Below are 21037 nucleotides of genomic sequence, written 5' to 3'. Positions count from 1 at the left end.
TTTGAGAAAAAAACAAAGGGTCGTCTAATGGTGAATATAGAGTATCTTCAGGCATGATTAAGAAAAATTGATGTAAAACTGAGTTAAAACGATGAAAAAGAAGAAGATTTTGATGTGCGAAAGCGTAGAATAATAGGATCTTAAAAAGCTGATACCATGTGAACCATCAAATCTCCATTAATGGAAGAGAAGAAGATGGTTGTTATTGTAAGATGTAGTTTGTAGAGAGAAAAACATAAAAGAGAGATAAAGAAGATTCAATATTATTGATTGAGTATTTTTCAGAAAGTTGCTGACTACATCAATAGACTTGTGCTTATATACACGAAGCATCTAACAACTCTAACAGACTAACTAATTTGGTTAGAGGTTAGTTACAGGTTAGTTACAAGTATTAACTAACCACTAATATTGACTAGTATTCTCTACACTCTCCCTCATGAGTTTTAACACTGCTACATTTTCAGGGCTCGAACGAGACCTCCGGTTAAGCTAGAACAACCCCTTACCAATTGATCTAAGTGCTCATGGGTATTATTTTGCACTTTATTACGGAGTAGGTTTTATGCTTTTAACTTTTTATCATCATACCAGAAATTATATCAGTTAGTCAATAAATTATATACTTATTTTATTGATTTATTCCAAACAATTCTATACATTTGACATATACTTCACAAATGTACATGTATAAAAATGATCGAGCATGGGTAAATGTTGAAAATAAGTTGATGAAAGCCGTTTTACCTTTGTACAATAAATTTTCCAGATTTTGATGAATTAGTTAATTCACAAAACCTCATTTGTGACCCAAATAGAGGAGAGAAGGAAGCACATGGGGGTGTCCCCACCTTGTCCCCCATATCCGTTTAGTGAGTGATATTACCCGTTACTTGCTCCGACCCGTCTTCGGCAAGACTAATTGTAGTTAATTAGAGGCAAACAACAGCTTTAATTCTTCACTTGTTCCACTTTATCATCGCCACCTAAAAGGATCAAAACTACATAAGAGCATGAGCAATAGAGAGGATGATATGATTCTCTTATTTGTTCTTTCACCTTCTTATTTTTTGACACATCACCTTTTCTATGATCCACCTCCATTTCCTCTATGTTTATCCTCCTTTTATATATTTTTGTCCACAATAGAGAGGATCCTCTTATCCATCTTCTACCCATTATCTACATTTTACAAAAGAAAAAAATAAAGGAAAATAATCCACATGGAGAAATATTATTAGATAGTTGGCACAAGGGCTAATGTTATACTTCCTCTAAAATTAGAGGAAGTAGAGAACATCCTCTCATTAAGAGGATTTTCTTACATGCTCCACAATAGAGAAGACCTCTTTTTAGAGGAGAGAGAGTGCTAAGAGGAAGTTTCATCCTCTCTATTGTGAGTGCTCTAAGCAGATATGGCGATGTGCTTGGTTCAATGAAAAGGTTACGACTTACGAGAATAGATTTATGCTGATCCCGAAGTTATACTGTAATATTTAAGGGCATAAAGTTAAATCATGCTAATTGGTGTGTAGCTAGTGCATTTAATTAATTAGTGATTATCCGTTAAGTAATCTTGCATCATAGAGTTAACATGTGAATTGTGGTTGTATTAAGCACAAACAACGGGCAAACAAGTGTAAAAGCCACCTACCTACGCTTCCAAGCTTTTGTGATCGACGTCCATATAAAACACAAAAAAAAAACAATATGAGTAATTTAAGACCGACCGCGATATGCATGGGCCTGTCAAATGAATTTGAAAGGCCCAACTCTACAAGATAATTATTAATGTTCCATATATAAGGAGACTTAGTTTTTTAACAAATAATACTCAAACCTAAAATTCAACATTACTATTCATTTTAAATTACTCGTAGATTATTTTCTCGTTGTAATTTTACTATTGAGTATAATAACGTAACGTGCCACCAACTACCACCCTTTACCCATACATGGTTGTTTTATGTGTAACGTGTAAAATTGAGGGTATTGTTTTAACATATTTAATGCAAACTGACGTATAGTACCTGTAATTACATTCTGACTTATGTCTCCATGCTGTCCATGCAAACTAGGACTACTACTACTCTACTAGTGCATTTCATTTTGCCAAGGGAGCTTTCAGCCATCCTCTCATGCATCCTACAAAAACCGTCATTTCCATTTAATATCTTAATATCATTAGTTCCAATTTCACAAGATTTTATAATAGTTTACTGATTTAGAGTACGCAGACGAGCTACGTCATTATAGTTATTATTCGGTCATATCATGTTAAAGATGATATGAGATTTTCTTTATGCAATAATACTTCCTCCATTCAACTCCACTCTACCATATTTCCTTTTTCATCCATTCAACTCCACTCTACCTATTTCCTAAAAAAGAATGACAAATGACCATTTTGCCCTCATACCTCATTACTTATTTACAATATTTGCCACTCATACCCCACTACTTTTACATCAAACTCCACCCTTTTCCACTCATACCCCACTTATTTACACCATACCTCATTACTTATTTACAATATATTCCACCCAACCCCACCCTTCTTAATATTTGTGCAAAACACAAATAGGTAGAGTGGAGTTGAATGGAGGAAGTATAAGATTATGGCCATTCTCCTTTTATTAAAATGCTCATATTGTTACTTCGGCAAATAGTTAGTTTTAAGCAAATGGTTATTTTACTAAAAGACCTTATTTTTAAATCCATTGATAAAAAGGTTATTTCAGGTCAAATAATTTCTATTATAAAGATGTACAATTTCAAGGTGAATCATTTCGATTATTAAATTTCTATTATACAGGTGTACAAATGGATAATTTTCATTCATGGCCTTTGATTTAAGTACTAGGCAAGAGTCATAAAATAGAAAGGATTAATTCATGACCAAAAAAAAAAGGCACATAAAAAATGAAAAAAATATTTTTCCTTTATTTGCCGCGTCAATTGGATCCAATCTCTTGGAAATTAAATAGAAAGATTACTTCATGGCCAACGCATGATTTAGGAAGAAGCCTATGAAGCTATGAATTGACCAAAATTAAAGGAACGTAACCATTTAATACAACACCATGTGTTGACTTTCAACCCTTTTTTATGCTCCTTGGTGTTTCCTCACAATCGACGAGTACAAGATACATTTTATATAGTGATATTAATTATAGTTTCTCCTAAGGTAACGGATTTAATTTAATCTCATTAGTAAGAGTCCTAACCCATGAAGAAAAATACATTAATTACTCCATCAGTCAGTTATTTGTTTACCTCTCATTTTGACACAAAACCAAGGAAAAAGGAGTGAGCATGGACCAAATTAAGTGTGAAAGATCAAGTTACTTATCAAATGCCTTCCTAAAATAGAAAGATAAACTATTGACTGAGACACCTCAACAAAGAATAGGTAAACAACTGACTGTTATGATATATAAGCGACATTTTATTATGAATAGTTGATAATTATTATGAATAGTTGATAATTATTATGAATAGTTGATAAACATAATAATAAAATAATAATCAGTCTATACTGCGATTGTTCTAACGTTCATCGTCACAATACAATAGAGTGGTCTATTATAGAAACATAAATGCACTTAATTGGGAAGATGTGATATTATCACCATCACTATCGATTTACGGAGTATATCATATTTCATGTTCATTTGTTACATAATAAATCGTTAATAACTAGTAGCAGCCTAGCGGTAGTATTATTACAACTATTAATATCCTCGTAATCAATTGACAATGAAAGATACTCCTACATTTAGTTTCGTAGATTAAAGTATTTTGAGGAAAAAAACTATGAATATACTTATATTTTTGTATTAGATTTACGGCGAGAATAGTATCAAACTTCATGTAGGAGTAGATATTGTTATAATATTTACGAATTCATTTTGAAAAATATTACTAGCTAGTATAACTTAAAACATGAAAGCCCATTTGAAAATGACAATGCAAAGGTTAGCTCAACTCAATTTGTTATATTATCCATCTCTCTTCAATGTATTTGCAATTATGCGCGTATAAAATACACTTTTAACCGGATTCAAGTAAAGGTAAATCCAGTAGGAGTCTAGGACAGTTAATTCAACTTAGTTCTTGATTTTTAATGAGGTAAATCAACTTAGCTCTTGCCCGTTGTGATCTTAAATACACATGAAATAATCCCTCCGTATTCCAATGATGACAATGCCGAGATCAGAGACCCACTGAAGATATCTTAGTCTACTAGCTAAGACGAATGCATTGTAGACAATAAGTTCCAAATTCGAATCCCTCCTTTCCTCTATTATAATGCGAATAAATGCACACTCTTATTGACAAAACAAATTGACAATGCCAAGACCTAAATATAGAATTCCAATTTGCACTTACTGATCAAAGACTCAAGCAAGAGTAGAGTAGGATGTGGATATGAGTATAACTTAATTAAAAAAAAAAAAAAAAGGAAAGTTGATAGTCAACACGTTACAATTACCCGATCATTGCCTCATTACATAAACAATCATGCAATTAATTAATTAATTAATTAATTAGCCCTCATGGGCTCCCTCCTTTTTTGCTTAACTAACACCTTTATATCTCCCTCCTTTTACTTCACCCACCATTTCAACCAAATCAATCCTCATCTTTACTTCCTCCCCATTTTTTCCCTAAAACAAACAAAAATCATGAACAAATCTCAACCTTCTCAACAAAAACCTCCAATTCCACAAAACCCAACCAATAATCTCACAACTAATACCATTACCAATGATAACAATACAAAAAACAATCGCACGGAAATTCAACCTAGTAATAATACCAGAGCTATGAACAAATCTCAACCTTCTCAGCAAAAACCTCCAATTCCACAAAAACCAACCAATAATCTCACCACTAATACCACTACCAATGATAACAACACCAAAAATAATCGGACAGACATTCAACCTAGTAATAATAACAAGACCATGAACAAATCTCAACCTTGCAAACAAAAACAGCAAATTCCACAAAAACCAACCCTTAATCACACAGCTAATACTATTACCAATGATAAAAACACAAAAAATAATCGCACAGACATTAAACCTAATAATAATAATAACAGTAATAACAAAGTAATATGGGATTGTGGGAGCTCACTCTATGACTCATTCGAGCTCGACTCCTTTCGTAAACAAATCGACTCGGCCATCATCAACTCGGCTCGAACTCTATCCATGCCACGTCTCCCTTCCGAAAACAACCGAGCACCGCCCCCGCAACAGCCGTTGAAGAAACAGCCGTCGTCCAAGTTTTCAAGATCATTCCAGAAGCTTATACGGTCGGTGTTCCGGGGCTCAAAACCGGACAAGAAGGTGGGTAATTCGGGTAATTCTAGTCCGGATCCATGGTTCTTTGATTCACCCGTTTCTTATGAAGAAGAAGAAAAGGACGGTAAAAAGGTAGATGGTGGGGGTAAATATTTCATAGTATATGATAAGCCAGAAGTAGTAAATGGACTTACTACAATACCTGAAGTTCCAGAGGTTAATTATTCGCCGGAAATTGGGTCAAATTTGGTTAGGAAGACCATGTCTGAAAGATTTACTTCTGCTTCGTTTGGTATTCACTGCGCTTAATAATTACTTATCGACTATCGTAATATTTAGTTGCTTTAATTAGATTATATTGATATCATAGATATAATATACGGTTAATTTAATATGGAGTACGTAGTATATATACTTCTAGTGTATGTTTACACTTTACATTGTCAAGGGAGTTCATATATCATAAATAAAGTAAATTATTTGGGTTTTGTAACTTTTGCTATAATAATGTTCACAAAAATAATAAACTGTTGTGAAACAAAGGGAATGATAGTTATAGAGAGAAGGGAGAGAGAATAGAAGAGAGAGACAAAACTGTATATTATTCCATTATGAGGGGGTATATATACATATACAATGAGGGTAGTGTTTTCATAAGATAATAAATTCTAAAATATTCTAAGATATGGACATCCATATAATATTATACTATAATATTTCATAACACTCCCCCTTGGATGTCCATCACTGAAGAAGATGCCTCGTTAAAAACCTTCCTAGAAAAACCCCGTGGGAAAACACTAGTGAAGGAAAAGAGTACACTAGTCTTCAAACACGCATAACAAGCTGCCTCATTAAAACCTTTCCATGGAAAACCCAGTGGGACAAAACCATGGATAAGGAAAAAGAGTACAGCGCGTGCTACTCCCCCTGATGATTACATAACTTGATAAATCTTGAAATGATCCATGGTTTGACATAACTTCTCGATCGTTGAAGTAGTACCCATTGTGGTTAATAAACTTGACTCTTCGATCAATAAAAATCCATGACAGCTTCAATATCATATTTCTTTGAGACTCACAGTCTGGATATAATTATTTCATAATAACTCTTGGATCTTCATTTCAATTAATACTTCCGCAATAGTGATATAACTTCTTCTCAATAAACGACATAACATTATATGTCTAAAACAATTTGTCATCTCAATCAATCATGATGACATGACTAAACTATAGCGTAATAATGCGCTTATAGTGCTACCTCGTTAAAAACCTTGTTAGGAAAAACCCATTGGGACAAAAAAAACCTAGTCGAAGGGAAAAAGAGTGTAGCTTTTCATTCCTGAATTCATTGTCTTCAAGAGAATCAATCCGATCATTATTGAATAATTCATCCAATATCTTTGAGCGATTTTCTTTGCTAAACCATATATGTATGGATTGACATTTTCCATTGTAGATTTTCACTACATTATTCTAATCGTTACGATACTTTTGGACCATAAACTAATTTCACATGCTTAGCAAAAAGCTCATTCAATATCTCAAACTTCAGGTTGAGACAATAACTTTTCAAATAAACTCTATAGGAGTTTTGATGTTCCATTTTGGAATTAATCACGATATCTTTCAATCGTATAGTAGAGGTTTATGTATCATGAGTTTTCAATAACTCAATTGATCAACCATTAAAAATTGATGATCATTTATAAGAGGCTCCTACAGGGAGCTATCCTCATAGGAGTAAAATATATTTCTCCTTTCCATCATTATTCATTCAAAATTATATATTATGAAACATGTGCATGCATATGATATGAAACTAAGTTCTAAATGACATATGCTAACAAATATGCAATAATAATAAATTAAATATTAAAACTAATATGCAATGATAAACTTACTCTCTATATGCACATGATAATGACTCGATAATGCAAACTATACAGTTTCCTTTCCAATATTCATAATTTCGATTGACTCCATGTCAATGGATGGACTTCAGTCCATGAGCTCATTCATAATCATTGATTATGTGTCGACAATAAAATTGGACTTATTTATAAGATCCCCATTATCTAGTCCATTATATTCCGCGCGCAAATGCATATCGGTTCCTTAAATATATCGATATATAATTTCAACATCTCGTGATATTGTCAGTACTGAATCAGTGATATCTGAATATATTTGGTACCATTTCTTTTCTATATAGGCCATCTATTATCATTCAGATATCTATGCCACTTCTGGGACATCCAACTTTATTTACTCCATAGGAGTACCAACTGCCAAACTTGCCATTTTCTTATTACTAGAAATATGTGAACCGATATGACTCTCACACTATATTTCACGTGTGCTTTATTGTTCAATTTGGCAAGAATGTAATTTTTCATTACATATTTTTCTATGACTAATGTATAGCTCGCTATACCACATATAGGGCTAAACTGTCTATAATTAAATCATAGATTTTAATGTAACATATCACATTTTGATAAGGTGATAAAAGTGGTATCATAATACATCTTCATAACCAAATGAATACCGTTATTTCTAATTCCATGAACCTCTACTTGATGTATTTCATATTGAAAACAAACCACTGAACTTCAGATTCAGTTGGGGATAATTTACTTGTTTGTTTTTACCAGCTTTTCCTTATCATTCTCCCCCTAAGGTGGTAAAAACCATAACCACCTTAGACCTTAATTTCTCATATCACCGATAAGAATTTATATGGGCATTTTTGTACATTAACAAAATCTTTTGGGGAGTAGCATATAATGCAGTTGGATTTTAAATGTGCTGAATTACAATGCCCTTTTCGGAGACTAACGATTCCATATAATAATCAAACTGTGATCTCCAATATTAAATATACTCAGTCTTCGTGTAATGTCTTGCCTTTAATAAATTTACACGAGAGAGTTTTCAGCACTTATGTTTTCCGTAGAATAAACTTCAGGTTTATCAAAACGGGTATAATAAGAACCCGGATGGCCTTACTATGTCACATCTGAATTATTTCATGTCAACTTTCTAAGAATCCGGCCAGATAAATGATGTGACATTGGACATAACAAGTGTCTCATATATGTAGGCAAGACTGATCAATGTTCCTTCGGGGAACATAACTATATTACTGTTTTGAAAGTGAGATTATCTCTCTAACATTTCATGATATTATGATAATCGTGTATACTTCTGGTATATAAAACTTCTATTTATGGAACCAATATACATTTTGTCATTAGTTTTTCAAAAACTCAGTTATCATTGATAAATAATTTGTATAACTATGCACATGAACAAGCAATAACATTAAAACGATATTAATTCAAGTTTATTATAATAACATTAATGAGATCTTATTACCCATAAAAATCATTTAATCAACATATAAATTCATACCTACTAGGAATCTCGCAAACATAATTTTATATTCCTTAATTCATACGAGTTGATTCAAGAACAAAATAACTCGGAACCCATCATCAATAACAAATAAATACCATCATCACATGCGTGGGGCAATCAACTAATCACGTAATACACATGAAATGGTTACTAACTTTGTAATTTTGCGAGAGTACAACTTATGGTGATTAGGTTTAGTAATGTATGCATACTTAACTATACTCGACTAAAAAAAATCATCTTATATAACGAATGATAAACATGTATTGGACAAGACTAGTTTTGAAGTATACGTAAGCAACCATCTTAATTTACTCAACTAAAAGTCATGAAGCCATGCACACATACCAAGATAAAATAAGACTGACACATACAAGATTATTAGAACTAATCAGGACAATTACACGGCTACAAGTGATCCACATCATATTCATTCGCTATAATTTGTGAATAGAGACCTTTGTAAACCACTAAAACATGAACAAGATGGACAAGAATATGCAAGGATATACATATCGTATGTACGTATGTACGAGTAATGAATGCTTTTCGCGAGAACAAGAATCATTACGCATAAATTTAAATAGTAATAATTCCCAACATTATGAACTTCGGGCCATAATGTGCTTATCAAAATTTTCAATTGTATATCTTTTCTTCCTTTCCCATATCGAAATTTTTGCATATGTGAGTCATATATTCTCACATAACTTTTCATGAGATATTCACTTTCATGAGATATTTTCATTTCTTTCAATGAACGAATTTGGCTCAATAAGGCCACATCATTAAGCTCAATTGAGGCTTTTTACTTGGCTCATCAAATGCCACATTATTAGGCTCAATTAAGGCCGCAATATTAGGCTTATCATAACGCCATATTCTCGATCTCTGTTACATACAGAGTCTTTATGAGATGTCACATTCACTTTAAGGAATGGATCAAATTTTATATCTCATTATACTGTTCAACATCAAGTGAACAAATATCAATTTGCAAATAAATTTGCCTTTCAAAAAGACCGCTTTAAACTCATTTGTGGTTTAAAAAAAACAGTTGTGTACTTCTGGTCACTAGCATATACACGTGGACTTCTGGACACTTATACTTATACAATATGAAAATATTGTACTGATGAGACGGTGTTAAAATTATTACACACCTTTAAAACTTTGAACTTCAGGTCAAAGTTATAATATAGACATATCTTCTCATCTTTATAAAATAAATCTTTCGGAACTTCAGGTCCAAAAATTATATTGATATGTCCATTCTTAAAATTTGTTTACTGCATATATAGAACCAAAGAAGAAAAAAAAAATATACCTATTTTATTTCTCGTATCATCTACGATTGAAGTAAATAACGCGGGAAACAATTAAGAGAAATAGAGGTGCTTATGCCTTATAGCAACGTTTTATTTACGACAACATGTCTCCCTGCGTTGAACAAATTGCCGAAGTGGAGACACAGAAATCCACGCAATTTTCTCATGTGAACTAACATACTTTACTGATAACAATTATAATTGACGCTTATGCAGATCAATAAATAATAAATCGAACATGAAACACATACCTTATTCAATTGAATAATAGAATAGATCTGATATGAACCTCCCGATTATCAGATCTTAAATAATAGATGAATAGAATAAGATTATAACTCCTTTTTGCTCAGACGGTTAAGACTCGTGCTGATAACGTGTTGTGAAACAAAGGGAATGATAGTTATAGAGAGAAGGGAGAGAGAATAGAAGAGAGAGACAAAACTGTATATTATTCCATTATGAGGGGGTATATATACATATACAATGAGGGTAGTGTTTTCATAAGATAATAAATTCTAAAATATTCTAAGATATGGACATCCATATAATATTATACTATAATATTTCATAACATAAACATGTTTATTACAATTGTTATAGTAAGATTTACTGTTTTATTACTAATTTCAGTTATATTATATTTGTGAGATTTTGAGGTAAAAAGAAGCCTATGATAAAGGTACTTAGGTAGTGTCATATAGTGAAATAAAAATATTAAAATTTATCTAGCGAAATATAGAGGCTGATGAGACGGTTTTAGTATGTCTTAAAGAGGGTTGAATTGGTGAAATTCAAGTGTCAAAAGCGATACTTTGTGAGTTATATCATGTAACTACCTATTACACTCGTTCTTTAGTGAAATAAAAATATTAAAATTTATCTAGCGAAATATAAAGGAGGCTTTCTGCTTTCATTTTTAATATAATGAGAACCGAGGGGTACTCGGTCTATTTTTAAAAGCGGAAAATTTGCGTCAGTGGCAGACGCAGAAATTTCTAATAAGGGGGTACCCAAAAAAAATTTAATCCGATAAATACTATTTTAGATTTTTTTTGCCCCTTAAACTAATGGTATATAAAGTAAAAATGAAAAAATAATTGATCAGGGGTAATTTAGTAATATGATAAATAATATTTTATTTTGAAGAGAAAATTATCGATTACACCCACGCTTAATCCACTTTTTTACGTTTACTCCCACGTCAATTTTTTTTAATTAAATTACACCCAAATTAATATCTCAGGTTATAATTTGCACCCAAAGCCATTTTCAGGTAAAAAAATTTATGAAGTGACGAAATTGCCCCCGTGTTTATAACTATCACACGAGTTGTGACTCTTCATTTACTTCCCTTCTTTCACCCGTTTAACCTAATTTCATCAAAATATTTCCCCCCAAAAAATTCCCCCAAAATTCCGCAATAATCCAAGTTAAACCTTAATTATTGATCGATTGTTCATCCATCACCATTTATCACTTTAGTAATTGATGTAAGTTGTCCTTCTATCTCTTCTTTAGTAATTGTTCATCCATCACCATTCCCCCAAAATTCCGAAATTTATTAACTACAAATTAATTACACGGAAACAAAATAATGGGGGATGAGGAACACAATGAACAAAATTAAATTGAGGAATGAATGAGAGAGAATGATGAAGAAGGGAATGAATGAGGAGAAGGATGAACACATGTGCTTTATAAGGGAAGGAATAAGGACAAAATCGTCATAAATTAAATGTTTAAATCAAAAAATTTGAAATTTGACAGAAATTTGGTCTGAATCCAATATTGGGTGCAAATTATAACCTGAGATATTAATTTGGGTGTAATTTAATAAAAAAAAATTGACGTGGGAGTAAATGTTAAAAAATGGATTAAGCGTGGGTGTAATGGATAATTTGGCCTTTTGAATTTAAAATAAATGTACTTATAGTTAGTGATGAATAAGATCTCTTATATATGATAAGTTATACTCCTATTATATTCTAGTACTAATGTAAACATTAAATACAAGTAGCTCAATGATTAAGAAGCACAAGTAGTTCAATGATTAAGAAGTTAATGCGTAACTTTGAGGCTTAAGGTTCAAATCCTCGCGAACCCTCGCTTTTACATTACAAGTTTACAACGAGCAAATGAGATGAGCCTACAAATAACCAAAAAATTATCTCACAAAACATCACTCCACCAAGAATCAAACTCTGGAACCCTCGCTTATAAAGCAAAGCATTAACCAGCCCAGCCACATTGAACTTATGACTATATGTAACCCTCATAAATATTTGTTTCCAAATTTCCATGGTGGGCATCTGCCCGCCCGGGCCCCCTAGATCCGCCCATGATTTAGGTGGTACCTCTATAAATTGACCTTTTCACGTTATACCCTAAATTTAAGATCGACACATGTAGTTCCATATTTTCTGCACATTATACACCTCCTCCACTTTTCTGTTAGATCGACATCTCTATAAGGCCACTTATTATTGAAGGACCTAGTTAAAACACCGCACCTCTCGATCGGCTACGGCATAACCACTGGGGACTCGACCTCCTAGCCCTCCTTAATTTCCCCTTTTCAACTTCATTCTTCAGTCGCCATCTCCGGCACCACCATACCACCACTTGGCCACCTCAACTGTCTACCATCAATATAATTCTCCAACCGTCTACCACCATTGGCTCGCGACATGCTTTTCCGCTATCATCCCCCTTGACACCTATCTACTACCACCACCCTAAACACTCTCCCGCACTCTAATCAACGCCCACTCCTACAATCAAAGGTTAGGGGGTATCACGTGAATTTTTTATTAAAAGTTACATCTACCCTTTCTCATAAATTGGTTGGAATACCAAAAAGATCTTACCATAATGGTTAAGATTAAGATATCATAATAATAGATCATGGTTTCAAATATTCTTCCCCAATACTTACTGGTCTTGCGCCTCTTTGAACAATAACAAAAAATAATTTTGTTGAGATTTTTTAGAGTTGCAAAATAACTTTACAAGGTACTCTAGATGTATTATGAAAATATATACTCCATCTGTCTAGGTCATTTGTAGTCCTATTCTATTTTGGGTGTCTCAGTCAATTGTTGTCCTTTCTATTTTAAGAATGAATTTGATGAACAATTTGATCATTCACACACAATTTAGTCCACTTGTCATTCAGTAATTGACCTTCTCCTCTTTCCTTGGTTTTCCTTAGTCTTTGTGCCAAAACCAAAGGACAACAATTGACTGGAAAAAGGGAGTATTTTTGTGTTTGGATTACAAATAACGCCATATAGGGGATATTTGGTTAACAGAATAATGACATATTGATGAATTTTTAGTATATTAAAAACTTTTAACTTATTCGACCGATTAATATGCCAATTTTAATATTTGATAAACAACATAGTAAAATGACATACTTGAATCATTGATTTTAAATGTTTACATCATTGATTATACATAGCCAACACTTATGTTTAGTAAATAAACTTTAAAATCTATCAATATAAGAGGGTTTAGTATGGATGCACTAGGAGAATGACTCAAAAGATCACATTTCAATTTTTTTTCTTCATAGTTTAAAATAAAATTGTTCATCAACGGTTTAACCCTTTTCATATCAAAATTCAAAGACAAAGATAGGTTCGGTTTAGTGAACCATTTTGTCAAAACGATTATGCGAACGAAACTAAAAAAATACATTGTTTTCGATTTGATTTTTCGGTTTTTTTTCCATATTGTAACACCCCCGTACACCAAGGTGTCTTACCAAGGACCACCCCAGTGTATGAAGGTGTTACCATCTCGGTTGCCCGAGTTAGTAGATCAAATAAACAATAAAAGAACATTTATTAATTAACTTTAAGTCTTTATAACGGAGAACCACGTGGCAAGATACAACAGTGATAACTATAAAGACTACTAAGCTTGATTGTCAAAGACCTCTATTCTTATAGTGTGGTGACTCGATTCCCTTCCAAGCCCGCAAGCAAGAAGACCAACTGTACCTGTTAAACCAACTGCTCACGATCCCCGAATGGATCACCACAGTTTTGAAAACACAACACGGGATCAGTTTACTGTATAACAAAAATAAGATAAGTACGAAAAGACAAACAACTGATCATCATTCACCGCCAGTTGGGGACCACAGCCTTGCCCGCCTAAGCCCCGCTCATCAACGAGCGATGACCCTGTTCATTAATGTGCACATTCCCTTCTGTGGCGGGTTCTACAGAGGGTGAAACTAGGGCGTGAAGTCACTCCCGCAAGTGACTCCACTCAGCTGAGGACACACCTCGCGAACATAATCATCATCAACCATCACAACAGCAACACCAACTTCAACATACCAACAACGATCAACAGACAATCAAACGTACAACAAATACCACATAGTCTTATAGCAATTAAACAGTAAACCGAGTAGGGAAACCCTACCTTATCGCTAATCCATGAAAATACATCCAACAACTAGCCAGACAAGAATCCGAGACGAATCCTACAAACAGTAACCACGTCCTATTACGAAACTTCCCCAAAGGTCTACTGAAAGACAACAACGAAACGACGACTTACCTTGAGACATAGACCGAAGTCGACAACGATGACATCCTTACTCGCATACTCTGCATATAAGCCAACCCCCATTCTTGGTTAGTTTCTAGGCTAGATGAGAGTGTATAGGGAATTGGGTGAGAGGTGAGAGAGAGATATATATTAGGGTTAGAGAGACAGGGAACCGTCGAAAACGAATTAAGACTTACGAACTCGCGTTTTATAGTAACGCGTCAACAGCGGCTATACTCGGTCAAGTACTCTCATACTCGGCCGAGTAAGCCTTATTCGGTCGAGTGTTACCACTACTCGTCTGATTAAACCCTACTAGTTCGAGTAAACCATTACATAGATCCTTTATCCTTTTGCCGATCCCCTCCTATGGTCTTCTGTGGTCAAACGGTCGGTCAAAGGGTCCTTAAACAGGGCGGGTATTATAGTCTTCCCCCCTTAAAAGGAACTTCGTCGTCGAAGTTCAACCCATACCTCCAATACGCAACGACAACACACCTAAGACAAGACCTATCGTTTCACAACAAGTAACGCCACTCCAAAGTTTGGGATACATAGGACACCTATGAAGTTAAGGTTTTTGATAAGACTCTGACAACTCCAAAGCGTCACCATTACCCAATTATAGCATCAACTACATAAGTTAAGTTCGCGGCGACTCATAACATGAAAGTTAAGCGAAGATAACATGAAGGAAAAGGAAAAGGTGAAACATAGAGGGACTTTGGTCAACTCGTTAGAACTTTTAGAACTTTCATATCGCGATGTTATCTACCCCTCTAAAAAGGAACTTCGTCCCCGAAGTTCATTCTACCCATCCAGCAAGGTCAACCATGTGCAAGATGACAACAATTATAGAACATATACTCTAGAGTAAGACACGACCTTATGTAAACAACCACCTTATGTGTGCAATTCAAAGAGACAAGACACGCAACATAAATAGAGAAAAGCAAGAAGTACGAAGGCATTATTGCCCTTGATGAACTCTGACTACCGTTAATGCCCATAACCACATCTCTTATTACTACTACCGTCTCACTTCAGACTCAAAACATATGCGCGATCATATATACAAGGTGCATCTTATAAAATCCGAACACATTACTAAGGTATAGAAACATACACGTATCAAAAGAGTTACCCCTTTAAGTTTATAACAATTTCAAATAACGAAGAGTTATCCGGATGCTCGGCCGAGTATATTTGTGTACTCGGTCGAGTAGGCGATACTCGGCCGAGTATGCCATTATGCTCAGTCGAGTTTTCCAGGTCAGAACGCAATAATTCGACACCAAACACTAATTCATCAAGGCTCATACCTGCAACCATCATTATATTCCATCACCAACTAAAAGTTTATGTCTAAAGGTCCCAAACATAGTGCGTGAAAGCAAGGAGCGGCCTTATGGACAGTTAAATTCATCCAAAATAAAAGAGTACGATAAAAGTACAATAAGTATCCAACAACAAACCGAAAAACAAATCCATAAATCACATATAAGCACCCTCCTCCATCTCCTCACCACCTCCGGTGCCTGATGTACCTGCCCCTGAAGTACCTGCTCCCTGAAAAGCTCCAGCTGAGTTGCCTCCACCGCCTAGCTGACTGCCGTAGTTGGCCCTCCACGGTCCCGCGAGGCATCCAAACTCGGTCTCCTCTGGTGGTCTCCAAAAGCCAGGGTCCATGCCGCAACTATGGAAGACTCCCGTATCCACTCCGGGTCCCCTCCACAAACGGGCTGTGCCAGTTGTGTCCATATGCCCTGGTTAAGGGTCATCTCATGCATGTTCCGGAGCACCAAGGTAGTGGAGATCCTCTCAGTCAGGTCACTAACCTGCATCCTAGGGTCATGGACGGTGGGGTAGGGCGAGTGTTGAGGTGGGTAAAAGCTCGGTGCAGAGAAAGAAGGCTCAGTCTCAACCTCGGTCTCCCTCGGTGCTCTCCCTCTACGGCGCTCACGTGGCGGGGATGCGACCGGCTGCTTCTCCGTCACTATGACAAGATCAGGTAGGTCTAAGAGGATGGTGGAGTCAATCAGGTAAGACGGAAGGCTCAGGTCTAAGTCCACCACTCCCCGGGTCATACTCAGCCAAATGGTCAATCACAGGTAGGCGCTCGGGATCGGGAAGCACCATCCACATGGATCCTCTCACTCTCCACACATAAGACCAATTATCTAACTTCCTAAGCCACCTAATATGACACCAATACTTCTCATCCATTGTAGGTACGGCCTCAAACAACTCGGTACCCGTCGGAGGTGGAGCCTCAAAGTCAGTCAGCCTCTGAGCCAAGCGGGTCACTATGGCCCCACACGAGATATGACGGTTCGGAGACCGCGCCATATGGTCCAAACTAGAGCATACAACCCCGGGAGCACTATAGTAAAAAGGCTTACCCGGACGAATGTTAAGGTAAGACATCAACAATATGACTTCATGAGAATTCAGCTTAGTCACATCCTCCCTTGCGCACAAAAGGCAAGTCATCATCCTAAGAAACATACGGAGGGACATATATAGAACGTCATTGATTAACATGGCACTAGCACTAGGAACGGGTCGGTCAGTCATGTAGGGTAGGTAGTGGGGTGCCCCACTGTTCTTTGCCACATCACTAATATATCCCTCCTCCTCCGCCTTTAGACCAAGGTGACCGGCGAACTCATCAAGGGTTAGGTCATGGTCCTCATTCATGAGGCGAAAAGAGACAGTCTTCCCCTTCACATCATACACAAAGGAGCTCAAAAACTCTAAGGTCAGGTACGGGTAGGATTTCTTGCGCAAGTGGTAAAGTCCCTCCATCCCCAAGATCTCAAAGATCTGATGTGCACTATATCCCCCTTAACTCCCAAAGTCTCTAAGATGTCGGGGTTCACACACCGTGTCGGTCTCATGGTTCGACTCATCAAAGCCACAAAAGCATTACGCTGCTTAAAGTCAGAGAAGATTACCGATGGATATTCTTCCACCGGAGGAACAACGAGTTCTTGGCTAGATTGACCCGTTTCCATATGAACATTGCTGCGAGTCCGCTTCTTAGCTGGGGCTCTGGTTTTCGGCATGCTGCAAAGAGATGGATTTTAACAAGGATATTTCCAAAAAAAATTGACATAGTATGGACTGTTTTTCGAATTATACACTTTTAAGATGAAGTTTTAAGATGAATTTTTCTCACAAAACACAAGGCATACTAACCAAAAGGAGCATTTTGACCATTAACAAACTCTTTAAGAAACATCCTAAGGCAATAAAAGGGACCAAAAATCAAACTTGAAGCAAACCCTAGGAAAATTTTGTAACATAAGGTGAGCGATTTCAAGCATAAAATCGTTGTATGGGATGCATAAGCGATGTTTAAGAGCAATTAGAGCCCAAAATATCAAAATAGAAACATCAAATTCGGATTGTAAAAGCTAGGGATTCGGAATTTTGAGCAATTTCTATCATAAATTGATAATAAGTTTGAAGGAATTGATTAAATACTTCACCTTGATTGAGGTTTTGAGCAAGCAAGAACGAAATCCACAAGCAATTATCACCAAGAATCACCCAAGTGTTTTAAGAGAGAAAGAGTTTTGAAAGTTTATGAGGAGGAGAAAGAGTTATGAGGCGGAATTAAAAGAAGAAGAGGAGTTATAGGGTTTTTAGAATAAACCGAGCTGAGTCACGATAAACGGGTACTCGGTCGAGTATCGGGTTTACTCGGCCGAGTATGGACTACTCGGTCGAGTATTTGGTCTGCTCGGTCGAGTATCCGGAGATCAGTAGCACGTATAATCTGTCATTTTGGATACTCGGTCGAGTGTGGCCTACTCGGTCGAGTATAAACTCTACTCGACCGAGTTCAACAGAACAGGAACGAAGTCTCAAGTTATCAACCTGCAAAACAATAACGACGTTCGGAGTCTCACATATTCGAGCACGTCACCATTAGGCCCTAATTCTGTCATACAAGCACCTCACAAATCATAGACGTTATTAAGCTATTTACGAGTAATACATGTTTCTTGCACAAAACCGTAGTAAACAATTCACGTCACAACTAATGCACTTGACTAATCTTGACTACACAATAGTTGGGATCGAGCTATGCACTTTCATCAACAAACTTTATCATGCAATTCTATACACATTCGATACCCCATTGTCCCCATGGAAATCACGTACAAACACATCTCATGCACGAGGTCTATCATACTCAGCTACGAAGTTTCCTTGTCACATATTACCATGCTCAATTTATGCCATCCTTTTATCATTTCATCCAACCACTCACAAAATTCACCATTCACAAGTACTACACCTCTAGTATTAAGCACACATTACCACACAAGCTACTGCAAACATGCACATAAAATGCACACACTGAACACAGACCACTCCTATACATCGACCCTTCCATGGTGGCTGGCTTAAGTATGAGTGGGGTCGGGGTTCTGTGATTAGGGCACCTTCTCACCCAAAACCGACATAAGGGGATCCCAACACACATACACCAGGTTCATTTTAATTTGACGCCCTATATTCATTTGGTTCATTGGTTCAGGTTCCAAAATCATCGCTCTGATACCACTTTATAACACCCTCGTACACCAAGGTGCCTTACGAAGGACCACCCTAGTGTATGAAGGTTTTACCATCTCGGTTGCCCGAGGTAGTAGATCAAATAAACAATAAAAGAACATTTATTAATTAAGTTTAAGTCTTTACAACGGAGAACCACGTGGCAAGATACAATAGTGATAACGATAAAGACTACTAAGCTTGATTGTCAAAGACCTCTATTTCTGTAGCGTGGTGACTTGATTTCCTTCCAAGCCCGCAAGCAAGAAGACCAACTGTACATGTTAAACCAACTGCTCACCATCCTCGAATGGATCACCACAGTTTTGAAAATACAACACGGGGTCAGTTTACTGTATAACAAAAATAAGATAAGTACGAAAAGACAAACAACTGATCATCATCCACCTCCAACTTCCAATCACAACATGTAACTGACTACACACTAAAGTGTGTAGCCTGCCAGATTACCCATCGCAACAGATAATCCTCACCGCCAGTGGGGGACCGCAGCCTTTGCCCACCTAAGCCCCGCTCATCAACGAGCGATGACCCTGTTCATAAATGTGCACAACCCCTTCTGTGGCGGGTTCCACAGAGGGTGAAACCAGGGCGTGAAGCCACTCCCGCAAGTGACTCCACTCAGCTGAGGACGCACCTCGCGAACAGCACCATCATCATCAACCATCACAACACCAACACCAACTCTAACATACCAACAACGATCAACAGACAATCAAACGTACAACAAATACCACATAGTCTTATACTCCCTCCGTTCCGGTCTTATGTTTACACTTTCTTTATTTTCCCCTCACAAAATAAATGAAGTGTAAACATATGACCGGAACGGAGGGAGTAGCAATTAAACAGTAAACCGAGTAAGGAAACCCTACCTTATCGCTAATCCATGAAAATGCATCCAACAACTAGCCACGCAAGACTCCGAGACGAATCCTACAAACAGTAATCACGTCCTATTACGAAACTACCTCAAAGGTCTACTGAAAGACAACAACGAAACGGTGACTTACCTTGAGACATAGACCGAAGTCGACAACGATGACATCCTTACTCGCATACTCCGCATATAAGCCAACCCCCATTCTTGGTTAGTGTCTAGGCTAGATGAGAGTGTATAGGGAATTGGGTGAGAGGTGAGAGAGAGATATATATTAGGGTTAGAGAGATAGGGAACCGTCGAAAATGAATTAAGACTTACGAACTCGCGTTTTATAGAAACGCGTCAACATCGGCTATACTCGGTCGAGTACTCTCATACTCGGCCGAGTAAGCCTTACTTGGTCGAGTGTTACCACTACTCGGCCGAGTAACCCCTACTAGGTCGAGTAAAACATTACATAGATCCTTTATCCTCTCGTCGATCCTTTTCTATGGTCTTCTGTGGTCAAACGGTCGGTCAAACAGTCCTTAAACATGGCGGGTATTATACATATCTTTACATATAAGGAGGGGAGACAAGAAATTGTCATTTATGGATTGTCATATATGCGTTTGGTTTGACCATTTTCATAAATGGTTATGGACTTGTTATGGTGCTCATGTTCTAGTTATTAATGATTTGCGAGGGGAATCAACTTGACATTAATGTATATGATCTATGTCCATGAATAATGGTGAATCAACTTGACATTAATGTATATGATCTATGTCCATGAATAATGGTAAGTCACTAGTCCGGTAGATGGATCATAAATTCTACGTGTACTGAGTATTATTGTATACAATTATTACCGTTTACTCTCTTTGTGTCCCGCGCTCCCGGTCAATAATTTACACTTGTTTTATTTTCCTCTTACAACAT

The 21037-nt window shown here is 36.3% G+C and overlaps 1 protein-coding gene across 1 annotated transcript; it reads left to right on the top strand.

The window, feature by feature from the left end:
* The first annotated feature begins 4563 nt into the window (after positions 1-4563).
* LOC141652347 (uncharacterized) lies at positions 4564-5841 on the top strand. The gene has a single exon (XM_074459829.1). The coding sequence runs from the start codon at positions 4689-4691 to the stop codon at positions 5622-5624; it is 936 nt and encodes a 311-aa protein (XP_074315930.1). The 5' UTR covers positions 4564-4688; the 3' UTR covers positions 5625-5841.
* Positions 5842-21037: the final 15196 nt, after the last annotated feature.

Source organism: Silene latifolia, chromosome 4, assembly GCF_048544455.1.
Source record: "Silene latifolia isolate original U9 population chromosome 4, ASM4854445v1, whole genome shotgun sequence".
Taxonomy (NCBI): domain Eukaryota; kingdom Viridiplantae; phylum Streptophyta; class Magnoliopsida; order Caryophyllales; family Caryophyllaceae; genus Silene; species Silene latifolia.
Note: the sequence above shows the minus strand (reverse complement) of the source record. Positions and strands in the feature narration are given on the sequence as shown.

Bases quoted from the DNA above. Each gene is read 5' to 3' on its own strand.
- LOC141652347 (XM_074459829.1), top strand. From the start codon at position 4,689: ATGAACAAATCTCAACCTTCTCAACAAAAACCTCCAATTCCACAAAAC.